Raw genomic sequence first — 13,369 nt, 5'->3', positions numbered from 1 at the left:
GGCCAGTGTCCAGGGAAGCACTCGGCATCTGCTTTTGAGACTCCTGTGTTTGCAGTTGAAGTAATGTTCAAACTGCTCTCAGCTTTCACCAGCATCTCCAGGACTGTGGAACAGCACAGAAGCAACTTGGAAATGCAAACTGAGGTCTCCAGCTAAGAACCTGTCTTCCTTCCCCCTTCACAACCTTCCTTGAAGTTCAGAGATTATTCTTCACAGTTATTCTTGAGAACAACTATTCTCTTATTTCTCAGAGCTGGCCTCTGAGAAACATCCATAGGTCACAGCTAGAAAGAGGAAACCAATGGTGACATCTGGAGTTCCAGTGCTGCTCTGGTTGAGAGGTCTCCTAAGCATTGACCATGGTAACAAGCCATAGAGAGAATGGTAGGAGAACCTGCATCATCAGCTGGACACTGAAAACTTCAACTGGCTGAAAACACTCCTCCTGCTCGTAGTTCCACTGATAAAACATTAATTCCCACTGTTTACTTCTCCTCCTAATTTAGAGGAGAAAAGTACGTAACTGACCACCTTGGACTCACATGAAGCTCAAGCCTCCTAGGAATAACAGCTTGGCCCAAGATTATCAACCAATGGAAACAGCAGTGTTTTTGGCAACGCAGCAGAAACTGGACTTTACCTATGAAACTGCTAGCAAAGAGAAACTGGCGTTCACTCCAGCAGAAAATTCAGTTGTACAGTAAACACTGCAGCAGTCTAGTTGATGGATTACAAATAACTCCTGTTTTCACCATTCCTGAAGCCTTAATGACTTCTCAAAGATAGAAGTAGCATTAAGCAAAAGACAATTCTCTTCTTGCCATAGCAAATAAATTTCAGAAAAAAAATTGTTATTCCTGATTTAATGATATAAAGAGAAAACTTGAGAAACTCTTGGCAATTTTCAGAAACTGTGAAGGTGTAATTAGTATCTTCTGCCTCAAGCAAACAATGACATGTATCAAAAATTCAAAATTAGGTCTAAACATAACTGAAGTTTTGTAACAGAAATGTAAATGTAACCATATGATGTTACTCAAGCTTGCATTTTTAATTTATTTATATACTTTAGCTGAAAAAATCTTTTTGATCGTGCTGTTTGGATGTCTGGGACTTTTTTGGTTCTTTAAGGCTAATATCCATGTTGGAAATCTACAGTGCGTAGGTACAAAAACCAGTGAATAAATGAGTAGCCTCTGTATGGCCTCTCAGGTCCATACAGGTATGTAGTTCATACTTGCTAAGGTGTACACTCTGTCCTATCCAAAAACCACAATAATTCAGGACTGGAATGGAGGGAGTTATCTTTTCTGTCAAGGACTACACACAAACGGAAAGGTTTTTTAACCTGCTCTGAGGGACTCTGCAAACTCAGGTTTCTTTTTCACCTAAAGGAGAGCAACAAATGTAATGGAACAAGCTTTATTCCTCACCAGGCACAGTATCTTCACTACAGGCTAATTCTCAGGTGGAAAAGGAAGCTCACTTGGACAGGAAAGGAGAAAAAAAATTTATTAGGCTATGCTGAATCCCTCTCTTTCTCTAACTGAAATAGGAAGAGAACTGAAAAGGGAAGTGCCTTTACTTAGATGCAATTCTGAAACAACTTGTGAAGAACAATTCAGGCACCAACTCAGACTCAAGACCTACTTGAGCCTTTGGGAAATATTAGTTCATTTCTTGTATGAAAATGTGTCTTGTTCCAAATAAGCAGATGCAAAAATGTCAGGTGACATGAAATGAAAGATTTAAATTTAGTTTTCTGCATATAGACACTACTAAAATAAAGGGGGGGGGGGGTTAGTCAGAGGATCCTCATCAGAGAAGTTTGCCCAGATCAGTTACTTTTTGCTAAAAGGAAAAAAAAAAACCTAGAAACACCAGCAATTCCTTCTCCATTGTGTAATTCAGAGCTGAACCTATAAAACAGGTTAGCAGCATGGCTAAGGGAATCCTCAAGACAAACCATAAAGAACATGAGGAAGGGACACTGTATTTTCCACTTCAGTACTTTAGTCAATGCTTGCCAAGAAAGTGTAGCAAAGACCTGTAGCAAATTAATGCATCTTTTCATTCCTTAAACTGAAGAAACAGCAACCAACCAATCTTAGTTTCCTCTCTAGGAAGGAACAACATTATCAGGGGAAAGCATAACCTTTAGTGTCTGCCTCCAAATACCACATAGGAGGGAGCTGCAAAAGCTACTTCTAAGAAACCACTTGTCAGATGCAAAGCAGGGACCTGGCCATGTGTGCTCACGTATACGAATATCAGTGCTCCGATCACCGTCATTGCAAAGTAGATATGTTTCACCTGACTAGAGGATTGATCTCACCCTTAAAACTGCCTGAGAGTTGTAAATCAAAACTCATGTGTTCAAAGTGCTCCAAACCAGCATTTTAGAAGATTACCCCCTTCCCTATCCCCACTGAAAACTCTGACTCAAAAGAAAAAGAAGAACAAGGGAACTTCATTGCCTAGAAATACTAGTCTTGACAAACATTTTCCTTTCATATTCCTGTACGTTTCAAAGCAACTAAATGCAACCCAACCTTAAAGCAAGTTATTTACTTAGAAACAGGTAATGCCTTTGTAATGCCCTATTCCCCCTCTAAGTCTGAATAATCTCCCCTCCCAATGCTTTCCTTACCTAGATTGTGAACAGTGGATCCCATGTTTTCCATTCTCATTTAAGCTATTGAAATAAAAATCTAATAAAGACTAGTAATTAGATGTCAGTATTGTAAAATATTCTGATTAAGGAGCCATTTGAGGAGCTTTATGACCATCTTAAAGGTTGGGAGGAAAACTAAAACATTACTACCTGAACAAGCAGGTAGAACATTTTCAGCTCATTAAGTATCTCAGGGCTCTGAGTGAATTTCCTGACTCTCTAAAGAATAGCCTAGCATTACTTTTTGACTACAGATCTGTTCCATCATCATCATCATAATTCGTGAGCTCCTCCACAAACTTACACTGTGTGAGATGCTGCAGCAGTTGTGTGGTGAGCTGACGTTGGCTAGCTGCCGGATGCCCACCCAGCTGCTCTCTCTCTCCCATCCAGTACAATTTGTTTTCAGGCATGCCAGTGAGAAATCTACTGCTGAGTATATATTGGAAATACCTGTCCTAAATGCTAAGTACAGAAACTGATACCTCTTTTCAACAGCTAAGCTGGATAAGTTAAGAGAAACCATCAGCACATTATATGTGTGAGCACTCAGGTAAAGGCATTTTAAGCATTCATTATTCTTTCCCCTCCTCCTTTTAACCAATTTGAGCTCCATACCTAAATCTTGGATATAATGAATGCATTGCTTAGCTCAATAAGAAACTACAGCAGGTAAGTCATAACCAATAAAGCTGGTCCTGAAATCACACCATTAACTTGTAATAAGTAAAAAAAAAAAAAAAGAGGACAGCAGACATGCAAGGTATTATTAGAATCTTAAAGGCTCTCTGGAACTTAATTAGCACCTACTATGAAAAGATCTACCTATTTCATAAAGCTATAAAGAAAAAAAAAATCCCATCTTTCATCTGAAAGAAGATTTAATCAACAGAAAACCAGCCCAGTGTCAGTCTCACATTGTTATTAACAGCCAGGAACTGGAAAGAACCCCCTGAACCAGCAAGCCTGTCCTTAGTGTGCATGAGCAATGCTTGCAAAGGTCACTGCAAGTTATGTACACATACTGAAAGCAGGACAAACTCAGTAGAGCATCAAAATGTGTGTGTACATCTACGTATCAATACACATGAATACGCATAGGATGGGCTTTTGGGAACACAGCATTATGATATTTAAAAATGCATATTAACATGAGCACATGGTCCTCTTGAAATAGTCAAGGGGAAAACTCTTAAGAGCAATCATTTTCTTCTTGAAAACTGTGGCCTTACTAGGAGCATGTTCTTAGAAAGTATGTAAAAAGTTGCACATAAAAACCCTCTAACATTCAGAATTACTGAAAAAGTAGCAACCGACCTGATAAAAATGGACTTTCAGATCTTCATTATTTCTGTACTTATTTTTGCCTTTACAAAGAGATGCCAGTGATATGCAAGAGATCAAGAGAGTCAGCAAACCAGTTGCTATTCTGTAAAAACAAACAAAAGAACAATAAAATCCCAGAAAATATAAACAAAAGGTTCAGGAAATTTTCATAGAAGTGTTCTTCACTAAGATGAAATAATTCACTACAGTATCATGACCTAATATGTTAAGTAAACTTCAAATTCAGCTTTAGAAAAACAAAATCCAATCCAGAATCAAGTGTGGTTTTTAGGGTTTTTTTTCTTTAGTGGTTGTTTTGAGTTTGTTTTTTTGAGGGGAGCATAGGAGGGGGATGTTTGTGGGTTTGGGGTTTTTTTTTGTTACACAAGCTTGCCATCCAACAAATAGTTATGCTATTTTAATGGCAGAGGCAAAAACAAATAATGAAAAATCTCTATTTTGGCCGTGTCTGATCTGTCACTGATTATTTTTAGGTACTTTTGATTACTTCTAAATAATATTTTGATCAAAATAGTAACAATGCTTGGTGATCCAACGTTAATCGTTTCAAGGTTTGTCAGGTTTGTAAATCTACCAAGGTAATTACACCATCACTACTATCAAAGACATAGCTTTGTTTAAATGCAACAACAAGGCTAACAGGAAGATTGTCACTCATCACACAAACACAGGGAAAAAAAACTGCGTGGCTTTATGAATAAATCTGCTAATTATGACACTGTTCCAAAATAATACAAAATTCACTAAAATATCAATACTATTGTAATATCACCTCCAATTGTCTCCCTTCAGTCATCAAGAAGCAGAAGAACTGTAAAGGCAGCACGTAAAGTAAAGAATTCCACAATGTCTCTGGGGAACCCGTTCCGGTGCTTGACCTCCCTCAGCGTAAAAAAGCTCTTTTTTTAATGTTTAAATGGAAATTCCTATATCTGAGTTTTTGCCCATTTCTTGTCCTTCACTGGACATTGTTTACTCTTCTCCCACAGACAGGTATTTATATACATTGACAAGATCCTTTTGAGTCTTCTGCAGAATAACCAGTTCCAGCTTTTCTCAACCTCTCCTCCAGGATAAGCAGTCTCAGATCTCACTCACTCTCCTGTGAGAGATGCTCTAATCCTTTACTCATCTTCATGGCCATTCTCTGGACCTGGTCCAGTATGTCCACATCTCTCTTTCCAGACAGCCCAGAACTGGACACAGCACTTCCCGATGTGTCTAGTCAGGGCTGAGTAGAGAGGAATAATCAACCTCCTCATCATCATCCTGGTGATGCCAAGGATACTGTTGGCCTTTCCTGCAAGGGACACATTTCTGGCTCATGGTCAAACCAGTTGGTCCCAGCCTGTCCTGGTGCATGGAAATTATTTCTTCTCAGGATTTTGCACTGCCCTTTTTTTGAACTTTGTGTCTGTCCATTTCTCCAGCCTGTTGAGGTCCCTTTGAAGGGCAGCACATCCATCTGCTGTGTCAACCACTTCTCCAAGTTTTCTATTGCCTACAAACTTGTTGAAGGTGCATTTTGTCCCATCATCTAGGTCAGTTAATGAAGAGGTTAAAACAGCACTAGCCCTAGTACCAACCCTTGCTGTACACCACTGGTGAATGGCCTTCAGCTGGACTCTGTGCTGCTGATTACAATCCTTTGAATCCAGCAGTAAAGTTTCCTTCCAGTCCACTTCACTGTCCACTGATCTAGCCTGTATATCATCAGTTTGTGTATGAGGATGTTACAGGAGACAGTACCAAAATCCTTGCTGAAGTCAAAATAAACAGTCAGTGCTCTCTCCTGGCTCTCTGAGCCAGTCTTCTCATCTTAGAAGGCTACCAGGTTGGTCAAGCATATTTTCCCTTTCATAAATTCATGCTGACACAGTCACTTTCTTGTCCTTCATATGTTTAGAAATGGCTTGCTTCCAGCATTAGTTGCTCAAGCACCTTTCCAGGCATTGAGGCAGGCTGACCAGCCTGTAGTCCCCTGGATCCTCTGTCTTGCTCTTCCTGAAGATAGCCGTGAGGACATCAGCTTTCTCCCAGTCCTCAGGAACCTCTCCCACCAGCTGTTGCCACAACTCTTCGAAGATTATCACAGTGACATTGGCCAGCTCCCTCAGCTCTCTTGGATGTATCCCGTCAGGGCCCATAGACTCGTAAGTCTTCCCTAACCTGATCATCTTCTACTAAGGTTATGTCTTCCTTGCTCCAGACTTTCCCACAGGTCTCAGCAGTCTGAAGGCTGGGGTTCCTGGTGGCCAGTCTTACTAGTAAAGATGGAGGCAAACGAAGGCCTCAGCCTTTTCCATGTACTTCACCACCAAGTCCTCATGCCAATCAGCAGCAGAGCGACATTTTCCCTAGTCTTCCTTTTGCTGCTGTATGCTGTCTTGTTGCACTTTACATCCCACACCAGATTCAACTCCAGAAGAGCTCTGGTTTTTCCTAACCTATCCTGCATATTCAGACAGCATCTCTATGTTCCTCCTGGGTCATCTGACCCTGCTTTCACCTCCTGTATGCTTCCTTTTTATGACTGACTTGAGTCAGGAGCTCCCTGTTCATACCATACAAGTTTTATTAACGTACTGAAGAAGCCCTGACCTGACATATAGTGCCACTGTTCAAGCACAGATTCAATAAATGCACCAATTTCTCATTGGCACTCTAATTTCTCCCTCCTGTATCTTCTCTGCCAGCATCTCTTTATCTTCAATATCCTGAAGTGTCACATATACATATATTTTTAACTGTTGCTTCAAGACTTTTCAGCTTCAAAAATCCCTTGACAAGATTCAGACAGGCTCAAACTGTTTCAGCGGTACAATGTTTTATTAGAAAAATAAATAGGAAGATGCACAGCCTGGGTGAAGTAAATGTAAAGAAGTGTCAGGGAGGAAGATCTGAAGGTAATTTAATTCCATTTTGATTTCTAAGCTGTGCTCAAATGTTCCAAAGAATTGAAAAAAATATCAGTTTGCACCAGCAGAAATACACACATGTGTGTACAGTTGAAAGCTTGTAATACAGCCAAAGCAAATCTGTCCTGAATATTTTAAACGTACTCAAGCATCAAGATTAAGAAAGGTTTTCAAAAGATAGATTTAAATCACAGTGAAAAATATCGAGGCAGAATGTCAATAATTGTGGAAACATCTGGGCTCATAATTCTATCTGCAACCACATATTACTGTTTAAATCCCATATCTTACTGAGAATCAGGCACCCTGGCTCTGATGGGGCAAAGCCTCTTCTACCAGACAGCAGAAGGAGCTGTTGAAGGCGAGGTCAATTCTGCAGTAATTACAATGATACCACAGGCCTAATGCCTTTAGGCCAACCAACTGGATTGCATCCAGATATGAGGGAATGTTTGCATGATGGAAAAGTAGCTCACAAGAGGAGAGGGACAGACAACAAAGATGTACTAGAAAAAAAATGCAAATCAACTGTAGAAAATCAGACGGGCAATACCAGAAAGGAAGACACAGAACAGAGAAGCAGAAGTGGAAAAAGAAGAGACAAAGGAAACAGCGAGGAATAAGAGAGCTCTGCCTGTCCCATTTGTTTTATTTCCCGAATATCTCATTAGGTACAGAGGGCTATCCAAAGACAGATTATTCAAAATTAGACGGAGGAATTCAGAAAGATGCTGTCAAAGTAAATTGCTTTGGAATAAATGTTCTTATTCACATGTCAGTGCTATTTACCATGTTTGCACGCCAGTGAAGCTCGTTCTTTAATGATGATCTTTATTTTCATGTAAAATTTGCAAATTTTTTATTATGCGAATTATTTCCCTCTACAAGAAATTACAGAATAATGCAAAGAGCAAATGGATTCGGCAAAAGAATTAGAAGTCTATTCTCATTCACATTAGTGAATAACTGAGGTCTCTATAATCACGCTATTTAAATTCTGAATTTCAATACCTGTCTCAGCCAGCTTTCAATAATACAATTCCTCACATATTTCAAAAGTCAACCTAAATTTTGAATATCAAAGAGGGAAATAGAAAGTTTAAAGAACAAAATGAGATTCTTACACCAGAGGAATGTTTGGTTCTCTTCCTACAACAGGCATTAAAGGAAATATTGCGAGGAGCACACACAGAAGAGTCCAGATCAATGCTGTTGTCTAAAAGAAAACAAAAAAAAAGATTATTTTTTTTTTGGAGGTCATGTGGACATACAGCTGTTCAATCAGGAAAAAATACTTTAATGAACTACTAATGGCTACTAGCATCTCCCACAGGCAAAAAAACCCCTGCATCTACCAAGGATAAAATTCACTGAAAAAAGGGCAGAGAGTCATTGGTATTACAGCACTTCAATTTAATACAGAAAAGAATCTCATTTACACAGCTGTCAAAATCCCATCAAAGACAACGTGAATTAAAGCTAAGCTTATACTTAAAAGTACTTTCTTAAAGTGTGACCCTCACACACATTGCAGTCACCAGAAAGCTGATGAGTAACTTCATGGAAGAAGGGAATAAAACAAAGCTCATCAGAAGTTTGCAGCACCTAACTGATCATTTATTCTCTAGCAACACGGTAAATTTTTCAGTCTTTAAGCCTGAACACCATTTGATTAAACCACCTTAATTGTTTAAGTAGTTCTCTAAATTCTTTGCTAGGAGGAAAAAGAAACTCTACCCCAGGTATTTTACTCTAAATAAAGATATAAAGAGCCATATCACTTAAAGTTTTCAAGCTCATGTCAGATTCAAGTTCCTAAAAGGAAATTCTCAGTGCTACAGAACATCTTCTGTGTAGAGCCAGCTTTAAGACAATTATCTGATGACTCAAATACAATTTAATAAACTGTAAATAAATACAAGACTCCATCTTGACAGTTCTTGCAGAGCAAGACTTAGCAATTTCACTCCTTTTTTTTTTTGCTTATTTTAATTAAAATGTTAATGTTACTCCAGAACGCTAGGTTTTAGGTATCCTGTGGAATAAGATACGTTTGAATAAACTAAGGAAAGAAATGTCTCTATATTAAGAGTTGTGCCACTTTACACCCATATCTACAGAAGTAGAGTTTTTTCCTGGGAAAACCAGTACAGAAAGCTGTCTCTGAGGAAGAATGTGTACCAGCTGATGGCAGACAATAATGAATCGACAAACATTTTTCAGTTATCTTTTTTTGTTTTTGTTTTGGTTTGGTTTTGTTTGTCATGTTTCAATACATGATCATATTACTTAAATGGTGGAACTCTCACCAATCATGCATGTCAACATTTCTGTCATTGTCAAAAGTTGATAAATGATGTGTACTTCACATGCTTTTTAAGTCAAGCATGTTTTAGTTATCACTAACAACAGAAAACTGATAGCTAACTCAAAGCTACCCCAGAATTCTCAAGCGGACTTACTACTTATCTGGCATGAGATCTATCCAGATCATATTAAACTCCCTTGTCTTGCCACATGCTGCTCATGACGGAGATCAGAATAAGAGCATAACTGAACAAGAATCTAAAGCAGCATTTCAGAGACCAGTCCTAACATCTTAACGAGCAATCTGATGTTAGCCATTTAAAAAAGCTCTTTTTAAGCAAAGCAATACAATACCTTAGCTTGTACCCACAGCTGTGTGATCACTGGCCAGACAGCAAAAACAAGAAGACCAATAGTAAGTGTAGAGCGGTAGAAAAAGCTGAAGACCTAACAATTAATAATAAAACAGATTAAAATCCAACAGAAGACTGAGAAACAAGCACAGTAAATAAAAGTTACATGTCCTCAAAGAGGTAGAATGCTAGCAATGACATACCCTGTTGGTATATATGGATAAAATACTTACTAGTATTTCAATTCCCAGTGTACAAACCAAGAGGAATCCTACAGACTGACCGATATGAAGTGACAAGAGATTTGCAGCAAGGTCTTGAATAACAGGAAGTCTGTTCAAAATGATGGAACAATATAGTAATTATTTTTAAAAAACAGAAATAAGATAGGATTTTACTTTTGAAGGGCAGGGAAGAGGTCAGAGCACAAGAAATGTTTCAGGTATTGCTGATCCTGCCTGCTGTTTAGAAAGAGTGGGTGATGGACTAGAGGCTCCTTCTGCCCAGATTTACTTGATATAAAATCTACAATAAAACCCTCTCCAGCTCTTTCCCTCTCTCATTTCTGGTGCATCTTCGCCAGTATTTCGACAAGCTTCACATAACTCTTTATCCAAATCGACTCTGAGTTTATGAACATTTTTGGTTATGCTGTGCTTAATGTCCATCATAAATGATGAAACACTCAGGAGCTTTAGAGAGAGAGAAAAAAATCCCCAGTTAGCTTTTCCAGTGTTTTATGAGGCAGCTCATTATCTAACTGCAGTTGGTCTCATTTTCTCTGAATAATGCCAAGTTGGTATCCACAGAATTGCCAGCAGATTAGGTAAGTAATGGAAATCAGAAGGTAACAAGTATTTTTGGATTTGGAGTAAAAGCAGACCCAGACAAGATGAGATTGTTTCAACATCGCAACAATCCTCAACATGACTAGCACATGTTCTCCAAAAGCATCCGGAGTTCAGCATACTTGACACTTTGCAGGTTCAGACTATTTCAAAATTACTGAAAAATAGGAACAACCTGTTCCATTTTATAAAAGAAGGCAGCTGCTGCAGGTACTTGCCCAAGATTTTAGAACGCTTTTGCTATAGTTACGAGAGTACTAAAAACATTTCATCTTGGAAAGACATTAATTTATTTTTGCTAATAGAGAAGATATCTTCTGGAATTGGCAGCTGTATCAGTCAGTTTGGAAACTACTTTCTATGTCATGTGAAATATAAACCAGAGTCCTCCGAAATCTCTCAAGAAACATTTCAGGAAGTTTAATAAAATTATATCTAACTTTCTCTCCTAAACTCATGGGAAAAACTTAATTGTCAACACGAATGAAGCACAGACCTGGCTTTATAAAACATTCTTTGTAAAATGTATTCTTTACTTACTCTCTCACAACTGCATACCATACCGGCACTGGCAAGAGACAGTAGACATAGTATGTCCAAGGAGATGTTTGAATCAACAGGAAGAAAGCTATTATCATTCCAACAAAGGCAAAACTGTAGAAGAGAACAGTAGATTCCTGAAAAACAAACAGTTGGACAAACATTCCTGAAACAGCAATAAAATGTTTTAAACTCTACACTATTTTCCATTTGTTAGTTACATACCAAAGCAAATGTTATTTTAACACAGGCACTCAAGCTGCATTGTGTCTATGTACACAACTCTGGACACTGTTTCCAGCCAGATGAAAAAAAAAACCAACCCAGCAGTAGGATTTGAAAGATCTAATTCTAAATACGTCTCTACATAAAGTCCTGCAGTAAAGTCTGCACAGGCAAGGCACACTTGCACATTCTGCAAGCCCAATGTATGCAATGTCATTTATGTTCAGTGGATACTTGAAACCCATTGGAAGTCAGAGATGCTAAGGGGCTTGAAACAAGAACTTTCTTAAATTTTGATTCTAAGACCAGAATTGGAGCGTAACCTTTCGAGTTCAAGTTCACAGCGTTATGGTCAAAACATTTACTGAAAATTCCATTAGCACACGTTTCCTCCTCCTGCTTGAGACATTATTAAGAGAAGTAATTAAATTAGAATATAAAACATTAACTCCTACTGGAAAAAACCCCAGATCTTCAGATCTCGGGACAGCTACTGAAGGAGGCTTGCAATCGACCTTCCACAGGAGAGACAGCCTTACTCAAAGAACATACAATTTCAAAATACAACAGAGGAATAGAGTCACACGGCACTGAAAGGTTCTTAGCATAGCTAGAACTGTTATTATATTTAATTCTAACCTATAATGCCAGCTTAAAAAAATAATTAAGATATAAGATCAGAACATTCTGCCTGTCATGTACTCAAAGAAACATGCTCTTGGACTAAGCAAGCTGTAAGTATGAACATCAAAGAGAGAAATTACATTTTATAAATGGGTAATCTCAGACAGGGAGGCTGGTCCTTAACCATCAGGTAGCAGCAATCTCTTGTTTGCACAAAGAGGAACATTTAAACAATTCCTCTGCATCTGCCTTTTACCTGGTCACTGAACTACTTTTCCTTACTTAGGGACATTCAGATATCATAAGGATTACTAGTAAGGGAAGATTATTTACAAGTTTTACATAAACAATTTTATCTTTATGTATTGCAACCTGAAATATCAAAGGCAGCTTAAGTGACTGAGCAGTCTTCTGTGTTTTGAGTAGGTAATGACCAATGACAGTTTTCTTCTGTATGAATGCCAGTTTCTCTGAGTGAGTTATGTAGACAGACACACGACTATGTTAAATATGCTGAGAAGAAAAGACATTCAATTAGCAATTCACATTGAGAGGTTAACATTTTTTTCTGGTCTCCCTGCCTGTAACTGACATACAACTGCCTTGATCTAAACTGACAGCAAATGCAAGTACTAAATGATTTTTAAAATACAGTTTCTGCTAAGATATGCCATTAAAGTAAGCAAAAATGTCATACAGAAAGCTGACCTAATGCAATTTTGGTTTATTAGTTTTAAATTTTACATTTGACAGAATGAATATGTATAGATATGGTATGTACACAATATAATTTGTCATCAAATGAGTAAACACATACAATCAACATTTTATTCCATATAGAGATCTGAATATTACAGAGTCTGATATAGCTGGTCATGTATTAAAAAGGGAGACCAAATTTGCATTTTCTGTGAATGTTGAAAGATTGCTTAACAAGAAGCCTAACCTTTTAATCTAAAGAACACACTATTCTCAAAAAAAAAAGTTTTTGCACATACAGCATAAGAAGCCAAAAACTTTTAAAGTTGATATATACAGGATATACAGTTTCATTATTCAGAGGCTCCTTTCAGACTTTATAAAGCTGTGCTTTGCAGAAGACTATTTGTCAATGGTAGATTAGTTTCTCAGCAAAATTCTTTAAGTTCCAATATCAGCTATAAACCAAATAACTTCCATATATGAAGCATTAGCCCCACAGTGTTATTCCCTAAATATTTAGGAACACTAAAACAGGTTTCTACAGAAAAAAGCCTCTTACTAAAACCGAGGAAAGAAAAATTCTAGAGACAACCAAGAAACCTGATTTTTTTCCTACCAGTGTCACTAGCATAAAAATTGTCTTCAATAAGTAAAATCAATATGCAAAATGAAAATCTGATGTCCAATAAATATATGAAGTTTTTGCTTATTGTAGTTATTAATATGCTCAATACTCAGTCTATTTATTGCAATTATTTTGTTCATATCTAACATAACACACATCTTGGATCTAACCTAACACACATCTTGGATCTAACATAACACACATCT

The 13,369-nt window shown here is 37.8% G+C and overlaps 1 protein-coding gene across 1 annotated transcript in view; it reads right to left on the bottom strand.

Moving 5' to 3' along the window:
* Nucleotides 1-13,369, bottom strand: part of PIGN (phosphatidylinositol glycan anchor biosynthesis, class N) — a gene marked incomplete at its 5' end in the record, with an annotated part of 80,441 nt that overhangs the window by 25,588 nt on the left and 41,484 nt on the right. Inside the window, 5 exons of the mRNA XM_010185605.1 lie at nt 3,992-4,103; nt 8,064-8,155; nt 9,601-9,693; nt 9,833-9,932; nt 10,988-11,124. Coding sequence (XP_010183907.1) covers nt 3,992-4,103; nt 8,064-8,155; nt 9,601-9,693; nt 9,833-9,932; nt 10,988-11,124 — 534 coding nt within the window. The remainder of the gene's footprint in view (nt 1-3,991; nt 4,104-8,063; nt 8,156-9,600; nt 9,694-9,832; nt 9,933-10,987; nt 11,125-13,369) is intronic.

Source organism: Mesitornis unicolor, unplaced genomic scaffold (assembly GCF_000695765.1).
Source record: "Mesitornis unicolor isolate BGI_N332 unplaced genomic scaffold, ASM69576v1 scaffold21595, whole genome shotgun sequence".
NCBI lineage: Eukaryota > Metazoa > Chordata > Aves > Mesitornithiformes > Mesitornithidae > Mesitornis > Mesitornis unicolor.
Note: the sequence above shows the minus strand (reverse complement) of the source record. Positions and strands in the feature narration are given on the sequence as shown.